Consider the following 26,859-nt stretch of genomic DNA (forward strand, 5'->3'; position numbering starts at 1 on the left):
AATTTTTTGAATTTATTATTAAAAATGAACAAGTTTTTAATTGCTGCTAATGATTTGGTTGCTCAGGACTGCTGCAAGGAATAGGGGAAAATGAGGGTGGCCTCTGGGCTCTTACTTTCATAATAGCATTTCACAAAAATCATCTTAATGTCCTGTACCGTCTTACCTGTTGCCTCATGTCCACAGTTTTCTGGCAAAAGCCCCGGCCTAACAAGAAGTATTCGTTGTAAGACCTATCTTGAACTAATGTTAGGCCGTTTATAGTCTTTATTCTGCTACATGTGCTATGCATCCATTTTGCTGCAGAAAGGGGGATATCTTTCATAATATGTGGGATAGTTCCTAAGTTTCCCTTCTAAGAAAAAAATAAATCTGAAACATACCTGAATTTGTGGAACTGGAGTGGGTGAGAAAATGTAAACAGATTTAATAGCTATTTCAGGAATTCACTATGGTCTAGCTGCGCAGAAGTTGCACTGAAAATAGGAAATTGTTAAGCCTGTGAGTAATATGGAGAGACTTTTAGGAAACATTTTAGCTACATAAGGGCAGAAAATTTTGCAACCCTATATGATAGAGATCTGCAGGGTTCAGGCAGGAATTTGGAATTCATCCTTGCATGTATTCCTTCAACAATATTTATAAATGCCCTCTTTACCATAGACTGATCTAGGCACCGGCGATAATACCATGGTGAACAAGATAAACATAGTAATAATAGGAATCCGTCCCTTTCTTCCTTTCTTTCTTTTCAGTAATAGGGATCAAACCCAGGGCAGTCATGCATCCTAGGCAAGTGCTCTGTCACCAAACTGCATTCTCAACCATTTTATTTATTTGTTTATTTATTTTGGTGGGGTTCTTTTTGGGGGGTTTGTTTTGGAACTGGGGGGTCAAACCCAGGGCTTTGCACATGCAAGGCAGATAGACGCTTTGCCACTGAGCTACATCCCAGCCCTCCTCAGCCATTTTTAAATCTTTATTTTGAGACAGGGTCTTGCTCAATTGCCTAGGTTGCCCTTGAACTTAGAACTCTCCTGCGTGAGAAACAAAATTTAAGTAATTTGTTCAAAGTCTACAGCTAATAAATATGGAGCTGAAATTTAACCCTAGGCAGTCTGGATCTGGATCTGTATTCTTCATGCTGTTCTGAATAATTAGGATTATAGAGGAAGGACACTATGCCTGGCTGGAATTTTTTCTTTTTTTTTTCCCTTTTTCTGTGCTGGTGATTGAACCCAGGGTTTCCTGCACACAGGCAGTGCTCCACCACTGAACTATCTTCCCAGCCCCTTTTCATTTTAACTTGGTTTGCTGTATTCCTTCTCTCTGTAGTAGTCTCCTCTGTTTTCTGCCCTAAATGAAGGTGTTCCACTGTGCTTTAACACTAGCTTTTTTTTTTTTCTTCTCATTCCCATGGTAATCCTGATTCTTTTTTTTTTTATATAACTTTTATTTATTCATTTTTATGTGGTGCTGAGGATCGAACCCAGGACCTTGCATGTGTGAGGCGAGTGCTCTACCGCTGAGCTATACCCCCAGCCCCCTGATTCTTTTTTTTAAAGGAATAATGGGACTAACTTTTTTTTGAAGTTTTTTTCAGTTGTTGATGGATCTTTATTTTATTCATTTATTTGTATGTGGTGCTGGGAATTGAACCCAGTGTCTCACACATTCTAGGCAAGTGCTTTACCACTGAGACACAACCCTAGTCCCTGATTCTTACTGAACATTCTTAATTCAGATGATTCCCATGTTTATATCTTGTCCTCATCCATCTTCTGAGTTGCTAGTTTCAAGTCCCTTGGGCTGAGCTGCTTGACATTACCATGTGAGTATCCTGCCAGCTCTTTAAAAACAGTATCTAAAATTGTCCTCTGCATCTTTTCTATCACTCTTAACTGCTGTTGCTTCTTTCTTCTTTCTCTTTACTACCACTTTCTTAGTTACCTACACTAGAACTTTGAAGATTGTCTTATCCTTAGATCTTCTGTCTTGTCTTCTATGGCATTCTCTTATTTTTACTTTTTTTTATAATATGTTTAGTTGTAGATGGACATGATGTCTTTATTTATTTTTTTATGTGGTTCTGAGGATCAAACCCAGTGCCTCACACATGCTAGGCCAGCGCTCTACCCCTGAGCCACAACCCCAGCCCTTGTTTTTTACTTTTTTAATGTCTCATCTGCCCCCAGCTTTTCATTCCCATTAGACTCATCTCGATATAGGCTTACTAATGATTGTCCTCTCTTTCTAGTCATTCCCATGATGACAGTGAGTCTTCCTAAAGCCTTGCTTTCACTCTTGTCATTTTCCTATTCATATATCTTCTAGTAGCTCACTTTACTCCCTTGAACTTTTAAATTGTCTCTATATCCCTTTCTAGCCTTTTTATACTGCCTTCTTCACATACTAGCTTTTAGTCAAACTAAACTATGTGCATTGTTTGAAACTTCATTGTGCTTTTTCATCTCTGTATTTCTGAACCTGCATTGTGGTTTTCCCTCATTGTTTGTTGCTTCATCCCCCTTCTTGAAATGGCACACTTCTTATCTCTTATTTACTGAAATCTAACTCATCTTTATGTCCCCACTCAGATTTCATCCTGTCCTAAAAGCCATTCTAGATTATCTTAGCCTGAAGGGAACCCTTTCCTTTTCTGGACTCTTTTGTTTTTTTGTGACAATACTGTACCTTTAATTATCATATTTTGTTCCTTTCTCAAATGTAAACACTCTTAGGGCACAAACTTAATTTATTCTAAGAATTTGTTTTGGCAGGGGGTGAATGGTACTTGGGATTGAACCCAGGGACACTTTACCATTGGCCATGATTCTGGTCCTTTTTATTTTTATTTAAAAATTTTTTGGGGGGATACCAGGGATTGAACTCAGGGACATTCAACTACTGAGCCATATTCCCAGCCCTATTTTTTTTTTTTTTTTTAAGAAGAGAGAGAGAGAGAATTTTAATATTTATTTATTTATTTTAGTTTTTGACGGACACAACATCTTTGTTTGTATGTGGTGCTGAGGATCGAACCCGGGCCCCAGGCAAGCGCACTACCGCTTGAGCCACATCCCCAGCCCCTCCCAGCCCTGTTTTGTATTTTTATTTAGAGACAATGTCTCACTGAGTTGCTTAGTGCCTTGCTTTTGCTGAGGGTAGCTTTGAACTCGCTTTCTCCTGCCTCAGCCTCCCGAACCACTGGGATTACAAGTATGTGCACCTACACTTTTTATTTTTTATTTGGAGATAGAGTCTCACTAAGTCGCTGAGCATGGATGGCCTTGAACTTGTGATCCTCCTACCTCAGCCTTCTGAGTTTCTGGGATTACAGGCATGTACCACTATGCCCATCTAATCTAAGATTCTTAGCACGGGTGGGATCCGGGTTCGATCCTCAGCACCACATAAAAATAAATGCATTGTGTTGTGTCCATCTACACCAAAAAATAAATATTTAAAAAAATAAATAAATAAAAAATAAAAAGAATAGTACAGGTTCAACAAACTTATTTCTTATATTTGCAGAACATTGTTTGAAAGCCCTTAAAATCATGGAAGCAGTACATCTGTAAAGAAATGACTCTTAATTTCACACATGATGAAATAGGTGTTATGACTGAAGCACTTTTGGATCCTAAAGCAAGGAGTGCTTAGATAAATTGTAATGAACAGCTATTGACTGTTTTGTGGAAGCTTCAGAAATTGTGACTAACAGAACAATTTAGTTGGTAAGCAGATTTGGAATAATTCAGAGGCCAGGTAGAATGCTTCTTTTTTTAAATCTAAAGTTAAACACCATTCAGTGTAATAGAACATTTTGATTTTTAGATTAAATTTTGAGAAATTATATTTTATTTCTGAAATCTTTAGTTGTAGTAATCAAAGATTAGATTCTTATAAGTACTGACTGGCAGCCACACTTAAGGTTTCTATAATGTACTGATCTCCCCCCCACCCACAGTTTCTTAAAAATGACTTTGAAAAGGGAAGGAATGGAAGGGAGGGGGGATGGGAATAGGGAAGACAGAATGAATCGGACATAACTTTCCTATGTTCATATATGAATACACGACCAATGAAACTCCACACCATGTTCGACCGCAAGAATGGGATCCTAATTAGAATAAGTTATATTCCATGTAAGTATAATATGTCAAAATACACTCTACTGTCATGTATATCCAAAAAGAACAAATAAATTTTAAAAATAAATAACGATGAGTTTTTCCAGCTAAGTGTGGTGGTGCATTCCTGTAATCCCAGCAATTTAGGAGGCTGAGGCAGGAGGATCACAAGTTCAAAATCAGCCTCAGCAACTTAGGGAGGCCCTAAGCAACATAACAAGACCCTGTCTCAAAAAGAAAAAAAAAGTCTTGGCATATGGCTCAGTAGGGCCACTGGATTCAATCCCTGGTACTGGGGTGTGTATGTGTGTGGGGGATTACTTTTTCCCACTGGTACAGATGTTGACCTTTTTCTTGTGATGTGTGTTTTGTTGCAGATGGTGTGGATGGAAAGCAAGCCCGCAGAACCAATTCCAGCACCCCCTTAGGGGAGCTTTTTGACCATGGCCTGGATAGTTGGTCATGTGTTTACTTTGTTGTAACTGTGTATTCCATCTTTGGACGAGGACCAACTGGTGTCAGTGTTTTTGTTCTTTATTTCCTATTATGGGTAGTTTTGTTTTCTTTCATCCTGTCTCACTGGGAAAAATATAACACAGGAATTCTTTTTCTGCCATGGGGCTATGACGTTAGCCAGGTGGTAAGTATGTGTTCTGCTTTAAGTTTTTAACATTACCACTATATTTTTGGAAAATTTTTTGTCATTCCTTCCTTATTGCTGTTTTGGTTAGAACAGATGTGTGCAAACATTAAAAAGATTTTTTAAATTTTACTTATTTATGGAAAATTTCAAACATACAAAAGTAGAGAGAATTTTATAATGAACTCTTATTGCACCTGTTAACTTAGCTTCAGGAGCTAGCAGGATATGGGCAGTATAGTTTCATATATACTCTCTCTTAGCTCCCTTCCCAGTTCTTTTTTTTCCCCCCCAAATATATATATATTTTTAGTTGTAGCTGGACACAGTATATTTATTTTATATTTTTATTTTTATGTGGTACTGAATATTAAACCCAGCGCCTTGCACGTGCTAGGCGAGTGCTCTACCACTGAGCCACAACCCCAGGCCCCCTTCCTAGTTCTTTTTAAAAAAATGTGGTAAATATTTTGCTATATATCTTTTAATTGATAGACTCCTTAGAAAACGTAATCATAATACCACTATTATGCCCCAAATTTAATGCTTTCTTTCATTCACTTGAACTGTTGATTTTGTAAAGCAAGATATACATGTGTAATTGTTGACTTTTTGTCTTTATTGCCAACTTTTCAGTGAGTAGAGAGATTTCTCCTCCTTTAATAGGCTTGTTGTTAACTCTCTTGCTTCTGAATACCAGCTTTGTGTGTTGCCATTTTGCCCATTTGCACCTAAACCTCCAGTAAAGAAATCAAAAGTTGGAGTGTTGAAGAAGGCAGTTGGGGGTCAAACTGGATCATCTTATGACTTACACAGTTTATGAGTTGCCTTTAAAGTGCTTCAGATGATGACCATTTGCTTGCATTGTCTAGAAGTCACTTATTTTATGGTGTTTTTTGGGGAAGATTCTTTTTTGAAGGCAAGAAAACTTGCCGCATACCAAATTTAAGCACACTTCTTGCTTTTAATGAAACTGTTTGACTAGACTTAATGCTGCATAAAACAATATTGGCTTCTGAGCTTTTCAACTGTTAATGCCTCTGTATGCTTTTGTCTGTATTTTCTTTCCAGACTATTTCTTTTGTCTACATAGTGACGGCAATTGTGGGAGTTGAGGCCTGGTATGAACCTTTCCTGTTTAATTTCTTATATAGAGACCTATTCACAACAATGATTATTGGTAAGAAGCTCCATGTCGAAGCCTGTTTTAACCATCACTTTGTTTTCAAAAGCCAGTGATTGACTATAAGTAGAAGTTACGCCTCTCTCCCTGTCCTCTAATAAGCAGAACAGTCCTACAAACCTGTAGGATTTCAATTTAGACATCAAGGAAAATAATATTTCTTTTATGTTTTTGCTCAGTAAGAAGCTTTTTCTAATAAATATGAAATGCCAAAATAGATCACACAAGCCTTTTAAAGGAAATATTCAAATTAATATAGACTATATTAGAGGATTCACATGTAGATAGATGTTTAATCTGTCTACTTGAGAAAGTAAGCCTCTTTTCCTCTTAGATGTCCTCTTTATTCCAATGAATGATTAGAGTTTTTGATAGTGGTAATATTTCCCTTTTGATTTTAGCCAAAGGGGATATCTGTAGGATAATTGACTGAGTACAAGAGAGTATTAATGGTATGGTTAGAGGAAGAGGAATCTAAGTTGTTTTGGGACACCAGGAATAGCACTAAGGACCTTTGTAGAAGTAGAAAACATATATGTAGGCTATTGCTCTGTTCCCTTATCGAAAAAACAACCCTGCCTTGTTCTGTTGATTAACTTTGATAATGGAATGGAAATTAGGTCAGGCTTGGAAACTGTGAAAAATCGTATTCGTCACTGACTTTCAGAAAAGGAATGGTTTTGGGCATTTTTCCTGTGGTTCTGGATGGTACATGTTTTTTAAATTACCCTATGATCTATTAAATGTTCATTTCCCCCAACCCCTGTACTGAGGATTGAACCCAGGGGCACTTAACCACTGAGCCACATCCCCCAGCTCTTCTTATTTTTTATTTTGAAACAGGGTCTCCCTAAGTTACTTAGGAACTTGCTAAGTTGCTGAGGCTGGTCTTGAACTTGTTAGCCTTGTGCCTCAGCCTCCTGAGTCACTGGGATTACAAGCCAAATGTTCATTTTCTGGTGTCATTATGAACTGTAATAGCTTCACCGTGAAAATGTTGCTTTTTTTCTTTTATAATTTAATGACTCTTGTGATTTAAGCAGCTTCTCTTATGGCAGTTTTGCTGCATTTTACATTTAAATATTCAATTTAAAGATAAGGCATAAAAATATGTCTGATCTGAGACATTTAAAAATATTATTTACTTTAATAGGTACATAATTTTCTTTAAAGCTTTACATTCTTCTTAATTCTTCCCTCTGAAATAAAAATAAAACCCCACTTGTTTCTACACAAATAAGTGAAACAGCTTTCCCAGCAGATAGATTGTTTAGAAGAACCATAGGGTTTATACTAGTTAGTTTCTGCTGATAAAATTGGTGGTGCTAAAGTGGTTGGGGTAGCCTGGAGCCGTAGTGTGAGAGGAGTGCTAATGAAAGGTTGGTAGTAGGTAGAGTGGCTTTCTGTGCCATTGTGGAAGGTCGCCTTCTTTGGGTACAGCAGACAGACTACCAAAGTAGAGGATTCAGCCTCCCCACTGCCATTTATTACGAAAAAGAATTGAACATCTATTACTGATGGTAGTTCCTTCTACTTTTATATACTAGTTCCTATGTTATCATCACTTTTCTTCAACTGCTTTCAGTACCAGTTGCAACACTGTTTCAACTATACCACTGCTCCTATCTAACCCATAGGCTGTTTTATAAAATACAGTCTTTTGTACTCACCCATGGGTTTGCCATTTCTGCTGTACTTCATTCCTTTCTGTATATCTGACTTAGGTTCTGGTGTTCTTTCTCAGAAATCTGAAGAATTCTTTCAGGATTTCTTGTAGTGCAGGTCTGGTAGCAGTATATTCTTTGTTTTTGTTTATGTGAAAATGTTTCCTTAATTTTTTTCTTTTAGCATTTTGAATGTATTATTCTAATGCCCTCCAGCATCCATTGTTTCTGAATCAGCTCACATGTTATTGTCACCTGGTGTGTAAAGTGTTATTTTTCTTTTGTTGATTCAAGAGTCACTTTTTATTTTTGTCTTTCACAATTTGACTACTATGTACCCAGGTACAGTTTTCTTCACATTGTCCTATTTGTTGAGTTTTTTTGGTGTGTTGAATATAAGTTAATATTTCTGACTAAATGTGTGATATTTTCAGCCACAGTTTCTTTCTTCAGATATTTTTTTTCTGCTTAATTCTTTATCTTCTTGCAAAACTGCACTTACACATATGTTACACAGATTTCTTTGATTTTGTCATACAGGTGATTTTCTGAGGCTTTATTAAGTTATCTTTAACATTTTTTTTATCCATTTTTTGTAGTGGTTGATTTCTGTCCATCTTTAAGTTCGGTTTTTCCCTCCTGCCATCTCCAAACTGCTGTTGATCCTGTCTAGTGAATCTTGAAATTAAGTTATTGAACTTTTTTTTTTAGAGAGAGAGAGAGAATTTCAATATTTATTTTTTAGTTTTCGGCAGACACAACATCTTTGTTTGTATGTGGTGCTGAGGATTGAACCCCGGGCTGCCCGCATGCCAGGCGAGTGCGCTACTGTTTGAGCCACATCCCCAGCCCCTAAGTTATTGAACTTTTCAGCACTAGAATTTCAATTTGGTTCTTTTTATACTTTCTATGTCTGTGTTGAGATTCTCCTATCTGACCTTTTCTCCTACCTCACTTTGGACATATTTAAAATAGCTCCTTTATTATCTGTCTGTCAAGTCTAACATCTGGGCCTACTTAAAATCAGCTTCTGTTGGTTCCCTTTTTTTTCTATTTCTTTGCATATCTAGCAGGGTTTTTTTGTTTGTTTTTTGTTTTTGTTGTTGGAAACTAGACATTGTATGCTGGGGACATAGCTCAGTGATATAGTGCTTGCATAGCATGTTTGAGTCCTTGTGTTTGATCCCCAGCATCACTGAAAGAAAGAAAGATAGTCTGTTAGTCAGACATTGTAGATAATTTTTATAGAGATTTTAGAATCTGTTTTAATTTTTTTTTTTTCTAGTAGACATTGAACTCAGCCTGAGAAATCTGTGTCCTCAGGGTATATAATAGCTGACATTTTCAGCTTTCAGCTGCTCCTTATGTCGGTATAGTTTAGTAGTCAGCCATAGATTTGGGTATAGTTGTTACTGAGATTTTGGTGCTGATCTCTCTGTGATTTTCTTGCTTCTGGGGTTCACCATCTTGAATCTTCAGCTTTTTTGCAGTTTCATTTGTTCTTTCATTTCTTCCACTATAAGTGTCCAATCAGGTTACTTATTTTAGAATTCCCACTCTAGTTTTGATACCAGTTGTGGACATGGACATTTATGTGTATTTGTTTGTTTTGTCTTTTTTTTCCCTTTGGTACTGAGAATTGAACCCAGGGATGCTTTTACTGAGTTTCATCCCCAGTCCTTTTAAATATATATTTTTTTAAGGTAAGGTCTTGTGAGTTGCTGAGGGTCTCACTAAGATGCTGAGGCTGGTCTCAAACTTGTGATCCTTCTGCCTTAGCCTTCTGAATTGCTGAAATTACAGGTGTGCCACTGCACCTGGCTTGTTTGTTTCACTTTTGACTTCAAGAATTACTTTTTTCTTTTGAAATTTATTTTTCCTTTATAATTCTGTGAACTATTCATGAGTACAAAGACAAATTTATAAGTGTATTAAAAAAAAGTATAGTGTCTATCACTACCCTATTTCTACCTTCATAGTTAACCATTCTTAATGTTTAATTTTTATGGCTTATTTTTTCATGTTTTTATTGTGTGTGTATATGTGTATGTTTCATTTTATTACCCCTTTCCATGGCATTCTATATGTACTTTGTTTTTTTTTCGTTTCTTCCCCCCACTTAATAGTATATCCGAGAGATCATACTATACGTAAGGATCTTCCTCATTCCTTCTTACAGCTGGCCAGTGCTTCATTGCATGGATGTACCCAGTAGTTTGTTTAATCAGCTTCCTATTGATAGACATTTGGATTGCTTCCAGTCTTTCACTCTTATACAAATTGCTGAAGTGAATAGTTTTGTATCTGTCTTTTCATGTTTTTGCTAGGGTATTGTGGAAGAAAGCCCTACTAGTAGAATTGTTAGTAAAGGATAAACGCGTGCAGATAGATATGTCTGTAAAATTTCCATTTCTTACATTGTGAATGAACTTTTCTAGTGTTTAAGAGCCATTTATATTTCCTTTTCTGTATATTTTAAGTATCTAGCCCTTGTGTGTGTGTGCACGTGCGCACCATGGGTTGAATCCAGGGGCACTTACTAAGTTGCTCAGGGCCTCACCCAGTTGCTGAGGCTGGCTTTGAACCTGCGATCCTCCTGCTTGAGCCTTGCAAGCCCCTGGAATTACAGGCGTGCGCCACTGTGCCCAGCTAAACATTTAAATACTCTTTATAGATTGTATGTTAAGTACTGTTGAGAGAAGGAATAGAAGATGCTGTCCTTTTCTTTGGCAACCTTAGGCTTTCCACATGTTTGCTATACTTAAAACTATTTCAAGACTTTTAAAACTAGAATTACTCTTTGTGGCAAATCTTGTGCTAGTTTATCTCAACCCATTTTCTTTTTTTAGTACCTTTATTTAATTTATTTTTTTATGTGGTGCTGAAGATTGAACCCAGGTCCTTGCACATGCTAGGCAAGTGCTCTACTGCTGAGCCACAACCCCAGCCCATCAACTATTTTCAACACCTGTTTTCCAGTTACTTGGAACTACAAGAAATCCTGGGTTAATTCACTTAACCTTGGTTCCCCTCAGTACTTCCCAGCTTGACATAGAATAAGCTACTAAACATTTTTGAGGGCATGAAGGTCATCAGTTTGTTTTTTCTTTTCCCTTTAGTATAATCTGATTTGGCAAACTTTATTCCAGTTAAGTTTGGAAGTAGCAGAGTAATTCACCTTTGGGGAGATTTCTGCTGGTTCTAGTTTTTTCATCTGTTTTTAGCCAAGTACCTTAGGAATAAGAATGTTTTCTACTGTTGATCCTAAAAGTGATAGCTGTGTTGACCCTCAAACCACCAATATAGTCCCTGGAAATCTGGAGTAGACAAACTAGGACCAATAATGAAACATTGAAGTGAAATGTTCAGAAAGTTTTGAGATGTGTGTATTAATTTGAAGTTTGAAAGAGGGAAGGATCAGGGATTTACAACTGTATAGACCATAGATTCAGATTTTTTAAAGACGTAAGGGACACTAGAAAATCATTTAACCCATCCTTATACTGCTGGACTCTGAAACTTGGATTGATTGATTTGCCCAAAAGTACATAACTGCTCAGTGGCTGGAAGCATGTAGTTAAGCTTTAAAAGAAAATACTCTGAGGGCGAGTGGAACACCCCTTTAGGAATACGTTAGGAATATGCAGGAAGTTGAGTTTCCAAGAAATGACAAAATGAAATGGTTAGGTGGTTAATAGGAACACTGGGAGAACAGAATCACAAAGGCAGAATGAGGAAAGAATTGCAGTTAGTATATAGTCAATGAAACCATAAGTCAAGAATGAAAAAACATACTAAATTTGATCATTAGGAAAACTTTTTCAAGAATGTATTTCTGCACAGTAGAGGGCAGACTGAATAAAAGAATGCTAAGAAATTGAAAACAACAGAAAAGTGTGGCAATTGGAAAGAAATGACAGAATAAGAGTAAACAAGGCAGTAGAAATCATTGATAGAATGTCTTGGGAAGGCCATCATTATTTTTAGGTTTGAGGGGGAAGAACTGTGGTGTGGGTGGGATAGGGAGGGAAGAAATGGGAAATTCTGGGGAGGTTAAAAGCATATGTAAATAAAAAATAGCAAGATCCATTTATTATCCTCCCCTTCTAGTAACTCACATTTACTTTGCCATTTACTGTATACCAGGCACTGTTCCAGGTATCTTTAATAATTTATTATATTCTCAAAACCCTATGGGGTTGGCACTACTTTGCTCTCTATTTTGTAAATGAGGAAACTGAGGCACTAAAAGTCTGACTGCCTGAAGTCACATAAGTGATTGATGATACCACTGGTACTAGCTCCTAGAGTCTGTGCTCTGACTCACCCAAGTGTACTGGCATAAGTGATTGATGATACCAGACTAGCTCCTAGAGTCTGTGCTCTGACTCACCCAAGTGTACTGGCACTCTCCCAGTTGTAAATGCTGTTAGGAATGTATTTAGTTTTTATTACAGAAATAAACTTGAGCCTGAAAATTGTTGGATCTACAAACATTGTGTATCTTGCAAGAATTCAGATATTATAATATACTAACTCTTTAATAATTCATGATAATTTAAGTATTCTTTCCTTTAGGTTGTGCAATATTTGTGACTCTTCCAATGAGTTTATTAAACTTTTTCAGGTAAGTATTTAATTTAATTAATTTATTTGTTGTGGTGCTGGGGATTGAACTCAGGTCTTTGTGCATGTGAGGCAAGCACTCTACCAACTGAGCTTTATCCCCAGCCCAGTATTTTATTTTTTTTAATTATTTTTTAAATATTTATTTTTTAGTTGTAGTTGGACACAATACCTTTATTTTATTTATTTTTATGTGGTGCTGAGGATCAAACCCAGGGCCTCGAACTTGCTAGTTGAGCACTTTACCACTGAGCCACAACCCCAGCCCCAGTATTTTATTTTTTAATTGGGCAAAAAAATGTGAAAAATTTCAGCAATTGTTAGGATCTATTTTTCTTTTCTGAGTCTGGACATTTTGAAATGGTTATGAAATATGAATTTTGAATCTAGAATGAGATTAGGGTATCTTTGGCTAATGTAGTCAATTCAACCATATCACAGAATTACTAGTTCTTTTTTTATGGTTTTGTGCTCACCAGTCTTTTAGTTTGACAGTGAGAGAGTATCTTCCTCTTAAATATTGATGTGTTTACATTCAATTTTGTAAGTTGATTATCTGTAAGTATAGTTAACAAAAGTATAAAATAATAATTTTTGAATGTGTGTAGGTTAAAATTGGACTTAGGCTGGCTTTTCTCAAATAGCAGTTGCATACAAATTCCTGCCTTTAGGGGAAAGAGTTGGGAGGTAGGATCTTTCCCTTCTCAGTAATTTTTTTTCCTGCTGTTTCCTCTGTTACTGTTTCCTCTAGTTGAAACTTTCTCCTTCATCTTTTAGTTCTGTGTCTCACAGAATTACATCCATGTCAAGCTAAGCTCTTGAATCTTCCCTATTTATTGTGACTGGTAATCATTTATAGAAGCCATAAAATTTGGAGTTCTAAGTCTGTAGAGATTATTTGAGTCATTTCCCCCTCAGAATATAATGATTACATTCTAATTGGACAACACAATGCCCAGGGTCATGTGACCCATAGCAAAAACCAGGACTGGAATTTGGGGGTGTGTCTAGATGAGCAAACATATTGGATTACTTGCTGTGTGTTTACAGATACCAGGATGTGGTATTGGCAGTCTTATTTCGGGGTCTTTGTGTGCATTACATCTTACTTTTAATGTATTAAAGTAATACTGCTATTTCATATTCACTTTGTTTCACCTACTAGAATATTTCACAGAACAAAGACCAAATTGTATTCATCTTTACATTCTTGACACAGCAATTGATAATTTGGTTTAAAGAGATTAAAAAGGGGACCAGGCAAGACTGGGGTTTTAGCTCAGTGGTAGATCACTTGCCTTGCATGTGTGAGGCACTGGGTTCGAAACTCAGCACCACATAAAAATAAATAAATAAAGATATTGTGTCCATCTACAATTAAAAAAGTATTTTAAAAAAAGGAGGCGGGGGGTGGGGGGACAGGGACCAGGTGCCAAAATACTGGCCATGCCTCTTGAATCAGGTTATATAAGTTTAGTTCTCTTATTTTCACCCTGGCTGTGAAGTTATGGCCATAATAATGTGGCTCTATCTATGCCATAGGATAATTATGATTGTAAAATAAGAGAAGAAATGTGAAAGTACTTTGGAAATGGCAAAGTACTATATAAGTTTTATATGTAATAATGTTCTTTGTATTACTTGATTTTTTTTTTCCAGAAGCTATAAAAATAACACCTTGAAACACAATTCAGTCTATGAAGCTATGGTTCCCTTCTTTTCTCCATGTTTGCTCTTCATTTTGTCTACAGCCTGGATCCTCTGGTCACCTTCAGATATTTTAGAGCTACATCCTAGAGTATTCTACTTTATGGTTGGAACAGCTTTTGCCAACATCACAGTAAGATATTTTATTTCTTTTAAAAATCATCATATAGCCAGGCACAGTGCTGCATGCCTGTAATCCCAGCAGCTTGGGAGGCTGAGGCAGGAGAATTCTAAGTTTGAGGCCATCCTCAGCAACTTGTGAGGCTTAAAAGCAACTTTAATGAGGCCCTGTCTCAAAATAAAAATTAGAAGGGCTGGGGATATGGATTAGTGGTAAAGCTCCCCTGGGTTCAATCCCTAGTACCAAAAAGAAAAAAAACCAACAAATGAAATTTTTTTTTTTTTAAAGAGAGAGAGAGAGAGAAGAGAATTTCAGTATTTATTTTTCAGTTTTCGGCGGACACAACATCTTTGTATGTGGTGCTGAGGATCGAACCCAGGCCGCACGCATGCCAGGCGAGCGCGCTACCGCTTGAGCCATATCCCCAGCCCCCCCAAAAAAATTTTTTTTGAAAATCATAATCTATAACCCATGCAGTGAGGTGTACCCATAATCCCAGAGGTTGAGGCAGGAAAGATGGCAAGTTAAGGCTAGCTTCGGCAATTTAGCAAGACTCTGTTTCAAAATAAAACTACAAAGGACTAGGGATATGGCTTAGTGGTAAAGTGCCCCTGGGTTCAATCTCCAGTACAAAACACACAGACAGTATGGAGGTAGGGATGATAGTAGAATGAAACGGACATTGTTACCTTATGTGCATAGTGATCACATGTACAACCAGAATGGAGTATTACTCCATCTATGTATGATGTGTCAAAATACATTCTTCTATCATGTATAACCAGTTAGAACAAATAAACACACACACACACAATTTTTATTTTAGAAATATTGACAAGTGGATAATTTGAGAACTCACATAGTATTATAATAAGCAGATTTTTAAATATTTTAAATCAGAAACTTAGTAATAACTTCAGGACAGAACATGTTGATAATTATTTTATTGTGCTCTTTGAAACCAATAGGATTTAGTGACTTCAGTAGTATTTGCAGGTTTTTTTGGTGTGAGTTGGAGTGTGTGTGTGTACATGTCTGGTACTGAGGATTGAACCCAGGGGTGTTTCACCCTGAGCTACATCTCCAGCCCTTTTTTTTATTTTTTATTTTGAGACAGGATCTTGCTAAGTTGCCTTACCTGGCCTTGGAATTTGCAGTCCTCTTGCCTCAACCTCCCTAGTAGCCTCCTGATTGCAGGCATGTGCCATCGCATCAGGCTTTTTCCAGTCTCTTCTGACATATTCTGAGGCTGTGTGTGTGGGGGGTTGGGTCTGGAGTCCAGCTGGGCCCCTGAATAGTTGAGAACTACTAAGATAATGTAAATGTGTTGGCTTAAGTTCTTGAATAGTTTTTAAATGTTGCACTGACTAGTTTTGGAAGTGCTTTGCTAATTAAACTTTCTTTTTTCAAACCAACTTCAAGTGTCAGCTGATTGTTTGTCAAATGAGCAGCACACGGTGCCCAACTTTGAATTGGTTGCTGGTTCCTCTCTTCTTGGTTGTCATAGCAGTGAACCTGGGAGTAGCCTCTTACCTGGAGAGTCTTCTCCTGTATTTATTAACAACTGGCTTTACTCTGGCCCACATCCATTATGGAGTACGAGTGGTGAGTAATCAAGTAAAGCTGGTTTTATTTGTTTCTTATAAATAGTGAAAAAGATGCAATGGAAAATTTTAAAAGAAATTACTGTAGTAGCTGAAAGAATTTTGGGATATTCCCTAAATTTGAGATAATGTCCAGATAATGCAATATCAGGTATTGTTTTTCTAATGATTAAGTTATAATAACTATAAATGCTTTTAAAGCTGGATAATTATTATGTATTAGTTCTTATTTTAAATGAGTATATATCTAGCCATAATCTTGTTGAGTAGAATTATAAACTATTTTGTGCTTTTAATTATGTGGGACCAGATAATCCCATTGTTATCTGTTTCTTCACTTGCGTTAGGGGCTTTTTTATTGTTCATTAACATAATTTGGTTTTGTAGCACTTCTTTTCTCCCCTGCTCAATTTGAACAATGTACTAGGGGAATTAAAATTTCGGAGTAGAGGAAAGCTTTTACATCATATGAGGCTTCACTTTATCAGCAGAATAATAAATAAGGGGGAAAATCAAAGGAAATGGATTTAAGAAGTGTTTACAAACCTTAATACATATTTTAGCACAGTTTCATGGTTGAATTTTAATTGCTGCACAATATTTCGTCAGGGAAGATTACTTAATCATTACATAATTTATTAATCATAACCCAGTTATTTTAATAATTTAGGTTATTTTCAAATTATCATCATTATTAATAATGCTGGTGTGAACAATCTGGAATAATATTTTTTTCTTCCATTTGTTTTATATTCAGAGAATAATTTCATAGGAATGGCGTTATATAAAGGATATTCACATTTTATGGCTCTTAAAGTGCTTCTGTTTGATGTTCTTATTTCTAAGAGAACTCTCCTGTGAATTGGTTTGAGAAACAAAATGTCTTTACTTCTATATTCTCATACACGTTTTTAAAATAGGGGGACAGTGTCATGCTTGTGAAAAACTTTATACCTTGCACATATTTTTAAACTTGGGCTTTCTTCCCTTAGTGCTTGTCCCCAAATTAACCCTCATTGGTTAGAACAAAATAGATTAAATTGTTATGGAAAAAGAGAATGTGATAAATCTGATGAGGCATAATCATTTATGTTTATATTTGTGTAAGTTTAACATGTTTTCATGTTTTCTTTCTTCTGTTTTTTGAAGGGGGTACCAGGAATTGAGCCCAGGGGCACTTAGCCACTGAGCCACATTTTCAGCCCTTTTAAATATTTTATTTGGAAATGGTCTCGCTCAGTTGCTTAGGGCCTCGTTAAGTTGCTGAGACTGGCTTTGAACTTGCAATCCTGCCTCAGCCTCCTGGGCCACTGGGATTACAGGTGTCCACCACCACATCTGGCTTAACATGTTTTCTGTCAACACTCTGGGACCCTTATTTTGATATTTTATCAATGTGATAAAATAATTGCTAATGTCTTTTGAAATTGTTTTAATTTGTTCAGCCCTTCAGAAGCATATTTTTAGAAAACCATATATATATAACAAATTAAAACACATTTTTTTCTTTAAAGGTAGTACACATGGTTAAAAATCTGGGAAATAGGGACTGGGGTTTTGGCCTGATAGAGTGCTCGCCTAGCATGCATGAGGCACTGGGTTTGATCCTCAGCACCACATAAATGTAAAATAAAGACATTGTGCCCACCTAAAACTTAAGAATAAATATTTTTTAAAAATCTGGGGAATAATCAAGCTACTGAGAGAAATTCTGGGAGCATCTTTCTTGTCTTGTCTTGTCTTTTTTGCTTGTTTATCATGTCTATAACTTCTGGCCAGAAGGTAAAACTTGCTAGGCCACATAAAACGTTTGAGCTGCTGAAACATACATACTATGATAAATATCAAATAAATGACATCTGTTAGCTGGCATATAACAATGTTTTTACCTACCTACTAGGAATATTCTAACCAATATGGACTTTCTAAATTAACAGATCCAGTTTTATACTAGTTCATCAGGAATTAGGAATGATTACCTAGAAATGTTCAAACTGAATATTGTATCTAATTATAGATATAATTATTTGATTTACTAGATATTATAATTCAGGTAATCTTGCAGTTTTCAGTAGATTTGGATATGAATTTGTCTGGCTTAGAGGGCTCTGGAAAGACAAGATTTTGGAGCGAGGCAGACCCAGGTTCAAGTTCTAACTATCCCAGGGTAGTTCTAGTACTCCCATTTAGCTACCTAACTAGTTCTTGAGCTATTCTAATCTAGCAGAACCTCTTTGTTATTTCTGATGACTTACTGTGTCAGTAATTCTTTCCAGAGGTGAATTTCATTTGTTTTTAAAAAATAGTACAGTATGTAGTTGTCACTGTTTTGTGTTCTGATTTTTCATAGGTTAAGCAGCTGAGCAGCCATTTTCAAATTTATCCCTTCTCATTGAAGAAACCCAACTCAGATTGACTAGGAATGGAAGAAAAGAACATTGGCCTGTAATCTTCAGAAAGAAATACTGTAAATAGATGCTTGTAAATATTTCATCCATCACCAGTGAACTAAACTGATCTGCTTGACAGACATGGAATCTCAGTATGTGTGGTACTTGGACAGCAGGAATGAAACATGATCTGAACTTGTGGAATTTTGGAACTTCTAACTCCCAACTTACGTTATTTTTTATAAAACCATGTGATATTTTGGTTAAGCATAATGTTCATTAGACCAGCAAAACTCTTCTAGTGATTTTAGCTTCATGAGTCCATAATATTTTGGCTCATACAGAGTTAAAGATGTTTTATTTTTATTTTTAAAACCCCAAATTAGTTAGGAACACTGATAATATTCAGAAAACCACAGCATGTTTTCACACGTGGTATTTCACAGTAGGCATTAGCTGTGGAAATTATCAATAGCTCAAGTATAATATGCAGGGAAGGTGGCGGGGGGTGGGGGGCAAGTTTCCTTTAGCCAGAGATGCCAACTATTACAGAACAGTATGCGGTTGCCAAATCTTGGTTTCTCTTTCCCATGGAAATGATTTTTGTCCTCAGAGGCAAAGAGATTCTCTAGTATTCTGGCTGTCTTTATTACAGAATAGATTTTGATAAATGGTTTAAATTTCTTTTAAAGAAATATTCTGTTTATACTTAGTAGAGAATGGGTTGTAATTATAGCTCATCCATTGGCATGGTTCATGGTTTAAGTGTGGCATTTTCTCTCTCAGCTGAAGGTTGCTAGGATTTGGTGCCTGTGAGCTATGATTGTAAGAATATGTGTGACAGTCCCCAGTCTTTGATAATTACTTGTGAGAAACGCAGATAAAGCACCTTCTAAGAGGAGATTTAAATTAGAGTTAGGAATCTCATGAACCTCGCTATGAACAAAATTAGTTTTCTGACTCAGTTTGTCTGTCTGTCCTTCCTTGCTTTCTCTCACTCTCCTTTTGGGGGTGAAATGCTGTGTTTTTTATTTCATATGGGATAAAACAGAGAGAAATACTCTCTTCCCAAACCTGCCCGCTTCTCCACTTGAAGAAAACTTTTGATATATATGCCTTACCCAGTACCTATTTCCTTAATATGACTTGGAGTAATTTTTAAGGTTTATTGATAACAAAACTTTACCTTTATTGTGGTCATTTTATAAATCATATCTTTTCATAAATGTGGATATTTTATTCTCTGTTTCTTTGACTTTGTCTTCATTTAGTTTGGTGGTGGTGAAATTTACTTGCTGATTTTCTTTTTATTTTCCATTAAATGAAGTTTGTGCTTGAATGAAGAGTGTATCTTAAACCCTTATTTCTTTTTGGACAGGTTGCACTTGGATAAAATAGGCACCACTGTGTTGATATGTAATTATATTCTTAACCATTATTTATGAATGTGACTGTAGTTAAAATTATAGCATATTTCTTTGTTGAGTTTCAGTCTGCTGCTTTGTGAAAAAAAAATAACTGTAATTGATATTTTGTTTTTAAAATTTTAAATTCTAATCATTGTCATCCAGGTTATTATAAGTGAGTCAAGTAGCTTCCTGCTCATTTAAGAAAATAATTTGTAAAGGTTTAGTTTTGGTGACTTTCTTTGAGAAAAAAGTGAATACTGAAAATAGATGAGAATTGATGTAATTTATAAATATGTATAGTGAATCCATGTTTGTTAATAAATCGCCATCATGCAGGTCAAAGAAATGAACCAGTTAAGTGAAGGTAACCGTTTTGTGTTCACCTTGTTGTATCACCTGTAAAATTTAATTGGATTAAGTATTCATTTGAAGTGGGGGAAAAAACTTTGTTTTAAGATTTCTTACCTAATCATTTTTACTGTTTTGTTGACCTTGTACTCAAGGATGAGATTAATTTGTTTAAAATAACTGATAAATGTTTATAAAGTGACAAATTTGGACCACAGATTTTTTTTTCTCCACCTTGTATAGTGTATTTAAAACAAACAAACAAAAAAACCTCTTTAATTCTGTCATTAGGGTCCTTTGGGTTATGGCTTGTAATTTTGAGACTCTTTTACTTCTGAATATGTTTCTGCCCACATTTTGTTGCATTAAGACTATTTGTAAGGTGTTTTGTGCCTATATTTTATGACATATTTTCCTGGGGTGGTAAGGAATTATGCCGTGGGTGAAAGAAAGGAGGCTGTCAATAAGGGAAACTGAACAATTGACTGTTCCAGAATACTGTGGACTTGTGTTAATCCTTCCTATACTGCTGCCCTTCTATTGTTTTAGTCTGCCATCTTGATGGTGCATCTTGAAAGCCCCCATGTTGTGTATAGTGATATAGCAGCTGATATAGGACTTAATTACCAGTAGCTCTGTGCATTTCTATCATACTGATTACTCAAACCTTTCCAAAGTATAAAAGATGTTTCAAGCTTTTGCATGAAATTTTGGGTGAGTTCACACCCCAGCCTTTCTCCCCAGCACACACTGGCTGCATTGTGGGGAGCACTGCCACCATGGTCAGGAGCATACATGCGTGTTTTCAGTACTTGGCAGAATAGAGTGCCTTAGCCAGGCCAGAGGTTTGCATTGTGTTTCTGCTGACCAAAGTCACATATACTTGTACGAGGTTTCTTTTCAGCTTATGGCATGAAAAATGCCCCTTCAGTCTTGTAAGAAAATAATTCCCCTATATTTGAGATGGTATATGGGATAGAAAAGTTTAAAAATACCTGGAAGAATATGCTACTGCTACTTTTTTTGGTCCTTTAATATTCATGATCTCACTGCATTGTACAAATTACAAAGTGTCTTTTCACAAATAGTAATAGAGGTAGCTTATGGGTTTCAGTTTCAGGCAGTAGAGTGTGTAACTTTCAAAATAACAAGGTAAATGTTGTTCTTTGGCATTTTCATATTATGACTAAAATACTTTTAATTCTAATTTTGGGAAGGTTAAATGTTAATTGTGGTCTAGAATGTTGTACTACCATGAACATGTCATTTATTCTCATTTAGAAGTATTGGGAAGAGGAGTGTGTGTGTATGGAGTTACCTAAATTCTAAGTTGATACCAAAAGAGTGTTAATGATCACCCAGAGCCTGGGTATTCAGGGAATATACAGGAAAAGAGTGTAGTGTCTTTTTCTTTTCTTTTTTTTTTTTTTTAAATGATGCTGAGGATTGAATTTAGAGCCTTGTGTGTGCTGAGACAAGCACTGTACCACTGAGCTACATCCCCAACCCACAGTATATGTTTTCTTTAAAAAAGAATTTTGTTTTTTAGTTGTAGATGAACACAATATCTTTATTTTTATTTATTTATTTTTATGTGGTGCTGAGGATTGAACCCAGGGCCTCACGCATGCGCGACAAGTGCTCTACCACTGAGTTACAACCCCAGCCCTGAAGTATATGTTTTAAAGGGAAAAAGGGACCACCTTAATGCTTCATGAATTTGGAAGTTTCCTGTATTTGGTATTCAAAGGACTGGTTTATTTTGTAGTGAGTCAAAAGTCAATTGGAATATATCTTTGACTCTGTGACCCATAGAGAATAAAAAGATAATCTGTAGGTGTTTAAATCAAAGACTACTTTCCCTTTTATATTTTAACTGGAATTAATTCATCTTTTTCATTCTTCACCTGGGTTTCCTCCCAACTAGCCACCACTTACGACGACAGAGACAGCCCACTCAGGCCTTGCTTTGTTGCTTCTAGATCTTGCTACATTCAGATTTTCTTGATTGCCTTAGATCTCGTAATTAGTCAAAGACTGAGAACGTGTCAGAGGGAAAAAGTAAGTCTGATGGACTGGGACTTTTGACTTTGGGTCCCAAAATAAGCCAAAAACGATTCAGAAATCTTTGGTTGTATTGATGCCTGTGTTCAGAGTGGCCTTATCTTGACCTCAGTTCTGGACTTGATCGATTGCTCTATAGAAAATTCGTGAAGTCAGACCAGAATTTTCTTTATCCCATGAGGTCTCTTTGTAAGGCAGCTGCCCTTTCATGAACACCCTGTGGGTGAATAACCTTACTAAGTTAGCTGCCAGTACTATAACCTTCCAGGAGGAATTTTAACTAGTATGCTGCATTTGAAGCACTTTGACATGTATATTTAAAGTGACAGTCTTAACTGTAAAGTGGTGTTAAGTTAATCACTGTGAAACTTGAAAGTGTGGTGCTCTGGGCAGTTTAGGAAGCTTACATAAATTTCTAACTTTCCTTTATTATGTAACCCATGTGATTTGTATATTTTGGTCTTTATCTTTGACAATGGTACAAATGACTGATATGGCAGGCAATTACTTTAGGATATATGGTAAATCATGGTTGTTTAACTGTTTTTCAGAGAAATTGGTGATATGTTTGTTTCTTCCTTGCATGGAACCATAGAAATTGGATATGTTGGCTGATTCATTTCTACAGTACAAAATAAAGATAACCTTATTTTTTAACCTGCATTGCTAGTAATATGCTTTGCTCTTTAATAAACAAATATGTAAGAGATAGTAATCTAACTGGTTTTTGTTTGTTTTTAAGCAGAGATCTGCTCTTTATACAGACAGATCTTAAATGAGTTCATATTTAGGGTAGCAAAAAAAGGTTTGCCATTCAGAGCACCCTCATGGGTAGCCTGATCAAAGGGGTTATGTTGCATTTGGTCAGGAAAACCAGGTTCCCAGAACTAAAAGTGCCGCATGGATTGATTTGTGAATACTTTAGCAAGGGCTTGTCTTTCTAGGAAAATCCATTTGGATACAATGTAAGGGTGGTTCTCTTCTTCCATAGACCATTTACATTGTCTTCCTCTTCAGAGAATCATTCTTAGAAAGCTGAGCTGAGTAGTGCTCTTTTTAAAGCATGCAGATTGGATCATGGCCATTGGGAACCCAAATGCGACATTGTAGTAGTGACGGAACACTCACTTTGGCAACACATACACTAAAAATTGAAATCAGAGACAGTATTGAAGACACAGGGAGTGGCTGAGTGTCATGGGTATCTTCGGTCTCTTTGGTTATGTAAGGTCTTCCCTTAATCAGTTTCTGTGAGTAAGAGTTAAAATGATAGCTGATTTCGAGTTTTTATTAAACCATATACAATTGGCCATGAATTCTAGATTGTGATGTTCTTCCTGATGAGCAGTTTCTAATACCTGAAGAGTAAGTTCTTGACCTGGAATATGTTTCGTTAGTACTTGATATTACTAATCAGGTTATAAAAGAAGCCTGATTTGATTTGGCAAGATCTGTGACTCCTGTATCATCAATTGAATTACTGTTATCATTCAGTATCAGACTTTATCTAAGTTTAATAACTACTAATTGAGACTGCTTACAATACTAAATTTTTTTGGTAGGTTATTTTGTTAGATAACTTTACCTCATCAGAGCAGCCGTTTAGGAGATAAAGACCCAGCTACCTATAATGATTTGCTCACTTCAGGATATCTCAAGAGAGCTGAATTGGACTCCAGATTCCAATGTTTTAATATCAGATAACCTGTAGGTCAAGGGGAAGGAAATGATTAATTGCCAAGGTATAAACTCCCTGCTGCCTGCCTTTGCCTTTTCCCCTACAATTTGTGACAAGTTGTAGAAAAAGAAATTGATACTTTGCTGAGTAGAGTTTCATGCCCTGTGACTAGGAATAGGTGGTAAGAATCATGGCCAAGTCAATTATTGAGTTGTGTAGCTCAATCCTGTTACAGTTGGCCTTTTGAAGTATTCTGAAAAAAAGGATAATTCATTCCTTCTCAGGTACCTAGAAATAGCACTGCTGGAGCAGGTGGAATATGTTTGCTACAAATAGAGAATATATTAGAAAGATGAAGAGGAGCATAAAATCTTTTCCCTTTAATGTAGTTTAATTGAACACATTAGTAACTGGTCTTTCTAGGACTTGCTGTGTTCATAGTAAATATTGTAACATTTATTTTATCTGGTTATGTGTGCTCTCTGTATATAGACATATTTAATATGTACACATATTTTCTGCATATGTATGTATGATATCATGTATACATGGGGTGTACTCTTGATTATCAGCCAGATGATAAGCCCTCATTAGATAATTTCTTCATGTGGACTTGGTTTATGTGTGGCCTGTAACTCTGAAGCCTCTTCTGGTTTGGAGCCATAGCCTTTCTTCCTTTCAGTTCATCTCAGTCTTTGAGAAAGCCCTTTAAAATATGTTACTTTCTATGCCCCTTTAACCAGGGATTGTGTGAGCTATAAAGACACTTGGCTGCTCCCACCACCAGGGTTGAGGCTTTTGGATCTGCACCATAGTGAGCCTATTTCTGGCTAGAAGGCGGCTGTGGGAGAGTTGTTTTCCTGGGCTCCCTGGGGAAAGCTCTTGCAGAAGTGGAGCTTTGCAATTTGCTTAAATTACTTCACCAGAATGTTGTGAAGTCTCAGATAACTTGATGTACAATTTCAGTGCATTTCAATGTTATTTTTGCATTATATGTATTACTCTTCCCTGCTGCTAACCCAGATAATTAAGATCTGACTGTTTCTTGTCACTGGATTCTAGAAGCCTTGACCTTTCAACTGGATTTATGTTTTATTTCTGCTGCTGTGAACTCCAAAGTAATGCAGTAGGTTTTAGTTTAAATCGTTTAATTCTTTTATTGATAAATATTTATTGTAATAAAAGAGTAAATAATTTTAAAATCCTTTTAATTGTTTTTGGGTTGTCTTTTTTATTGTTCCATGGAGGGTTTAAAAGGTGAGGGAGCCATGATGGAAAAATAATGTCCAGCCGCTGTCTTAGAATCACTGATTGTTTTAAAGCAAAACATTAAAAACAAAACAAAACTTCCTTTTTTCCCTCTTTTTGGTATTGTGACCAAAGAAGACAAGAGACAGTAGTAGTTATTCATAGTATACTGCTCTGGACTCTCCCAGAAGTGGGTATGGAAGTTTAACTAATTCCTACTTCTGTTCTTTTTTACCTTACAACTTTTTTCTAGGCCATATAATATGACTAAAACTCCTGAGTCCCTGCTTTCTCTGTTCAATTCTTGTACCTTTGAAGATAATGGTGGCATAGTTCTATAAATAACCAAAATTGAATAAAACATTGCTTTTGAAGTATAGTAAAAATGACAAACTGGGACATAACAATAAACCAAGAAGTTACCCAAATATTTTCCAATATCCTCAAAGTCCAGTTAAGGTGGTTTAGTATAAACATGGATGTAGAACTGTGTGACTTGACTTGTAAAATGATCAACGTCATTTTTCCCCTTTTTATATAGTAAAGACTATTTAAGCTAAAGGTAGATGGCCAAGTCAGCCCAGCAAAGGAAGCACAAATAGCCAGATGGTTTTTCAATTATTGCTTAAAACCTACCTACCTAGGAATGAGGGTGTCATTCTAAGGACTTGTCCCATCTATAAGTCATTTCTCAAAGCAGATCTACTTTTGGATTGCAGCCTATCATTTGAGGAACAGATTGGGTACTGGTCATTCATCAAGGTGAATGTCCCTTCCTTAAATCATTCAGCTATGACAACCATACTCTTGCCTGCCTTAGTCTCTTCATGATCTCCTGTCACTTCTCATTTGAAAAAAATGAATAAGCTGGGCATGGTGGCACATGCCTGTAATCCCAGTGGCTCTGGAGGCTGAGGCAGGAGGATCACAAGTTCAAAGTCAGCCTCAGCAATTTAGGCTCTGAATAACTTAAGTGAGAGCCTGTCTCAAAAAAGGGCTGAGAAAGTGGCTCAGATTAAGCGTTCCTGGATTCAAACCCTAGTACCTACCCCCCAACCCCCCCCCCCAAAAAAAGTGGAAAATAAAAGCAAACTATTAAATAATTTTTAAGTGATATGTTTATGGTAAAAACATAAACAACAACATAAAAAGACGTTTTGTAGAATAAAAATTGCAAAAGTTACCCATAAACACAGGCCCCAGGAATATCAGCTGTCTTATGGACTTCCCCCTATTTTTCTTTTTTACATTCTCTTTGTATTTCAGCTAAAATTGGGGTCACAATTTATATGTTCTGCATCTTTCTCATTTAATATATGTTTTGGGTCATTTTTATTCTTAAATTGTGTTTCATCCCATGAATCAATAGTTACCAATTGATTCCTTGAATCACATTCAGTTTTTTTAATACTGTAAATAGAATAACTATAGATTGGGGAAGGGGGTACCAGGGATTGAATCCAGGGGCACTTAACCGCTGAGGCACATCCATAACCCCTTTTAAAGGAAAAAAAAAAAGTTTTTATTTTGAGACAGGTTTTTGGTAAGTTGCTGAGGCTGGCTTGAACTTGAATCCTGCCTCAGCTTCCTGAGTTTCTAGGATTACAGGCATGTGCCACCATGCCCAGCTATCTATATGCATTTTACCCCCAACTTTTAAAAACAGCTTTAATAGGTGCATTCCAGGAAACAAGAAACACAAGCAAAGAATAAAGTCATCCAATTACAAACATTACTTGGACATGTTCCTTAGGTCATGTGTGTACACATGCAACATCATGTTTTGTGTGATTGAGGTCATAGTGTGTATCATGCTTTTCCACACATCATGAATATTCACCAATTCAAAATCCCAAAGGTACATAAGTATTTATAATAACTAATAGTATATTATACCACCTCAATCTTAGAAAACAATTGTAATCCTGTTTTTCTTATTTCTCTGAAGACAGAAATGGCAACAGAACTCCAGACGACATGTTGGCAGAGTTACAACTAAGATAATGTGTTCCCTTGATGCTCAATTTAAAATGAGTACACCAAG

At 36.2% G+C, this 26,859-nt stretch overlaps 1 protein-coding gene across 1 annotated transcript in view; it reads left to right on the forward strand.

The window, feature by feature from the left end:
* The window catches only part of Selenoi (selenoprotein I), a 50,009-nt gene extending 25,231 nt beyond the window's left edge, over positions 1–24,778 (forward strand). Inside the window, exons 5-10 of the mRNA XM_027933527.2 lie at positions 4,511–4,773; positions 5,845–5,953; positions 12,199–12,247; positions 13,906–14,086; positions 15,497–15,679; positions 18,029–24,778. Coding sequence (XP_027789328.2) covers positions 4,511–4,773; positions 5,845–5,953; positions 12,199–12,247; positions 13,906–14,086; positions 15,497–15,679; positions 18,029–18,127 — 884 coding nt within the window. The 3' untranslated portion in view covers positions 18,128–24,778. The remainder of the gene's footprint in view (positions 1–4,510; positions 4,774–5,844; positions 5,954–12,198; positions 12,248–13,905; positions 14,087–15,496; positions 15,680–18,028) is intronic.
* The last annotated feature ends 2,081 nt before the right edge of the window (positions 24,779–26,859 follow it).

The sequence above is a fragment of the Marmota flaviventris genome, chromosome 14 (assembly GCF_047511675.1).
Source record: "Marmota flaviventris isolate mMarFla1 chromosome 14, mMarFla1.hap1, whole genome shotgun sequence".
NCBI lineage: Eukaryota > Metazoa > Chordata > Mammalia > Rodentia > Sciuridae > Marmota > Marmota flaviventris.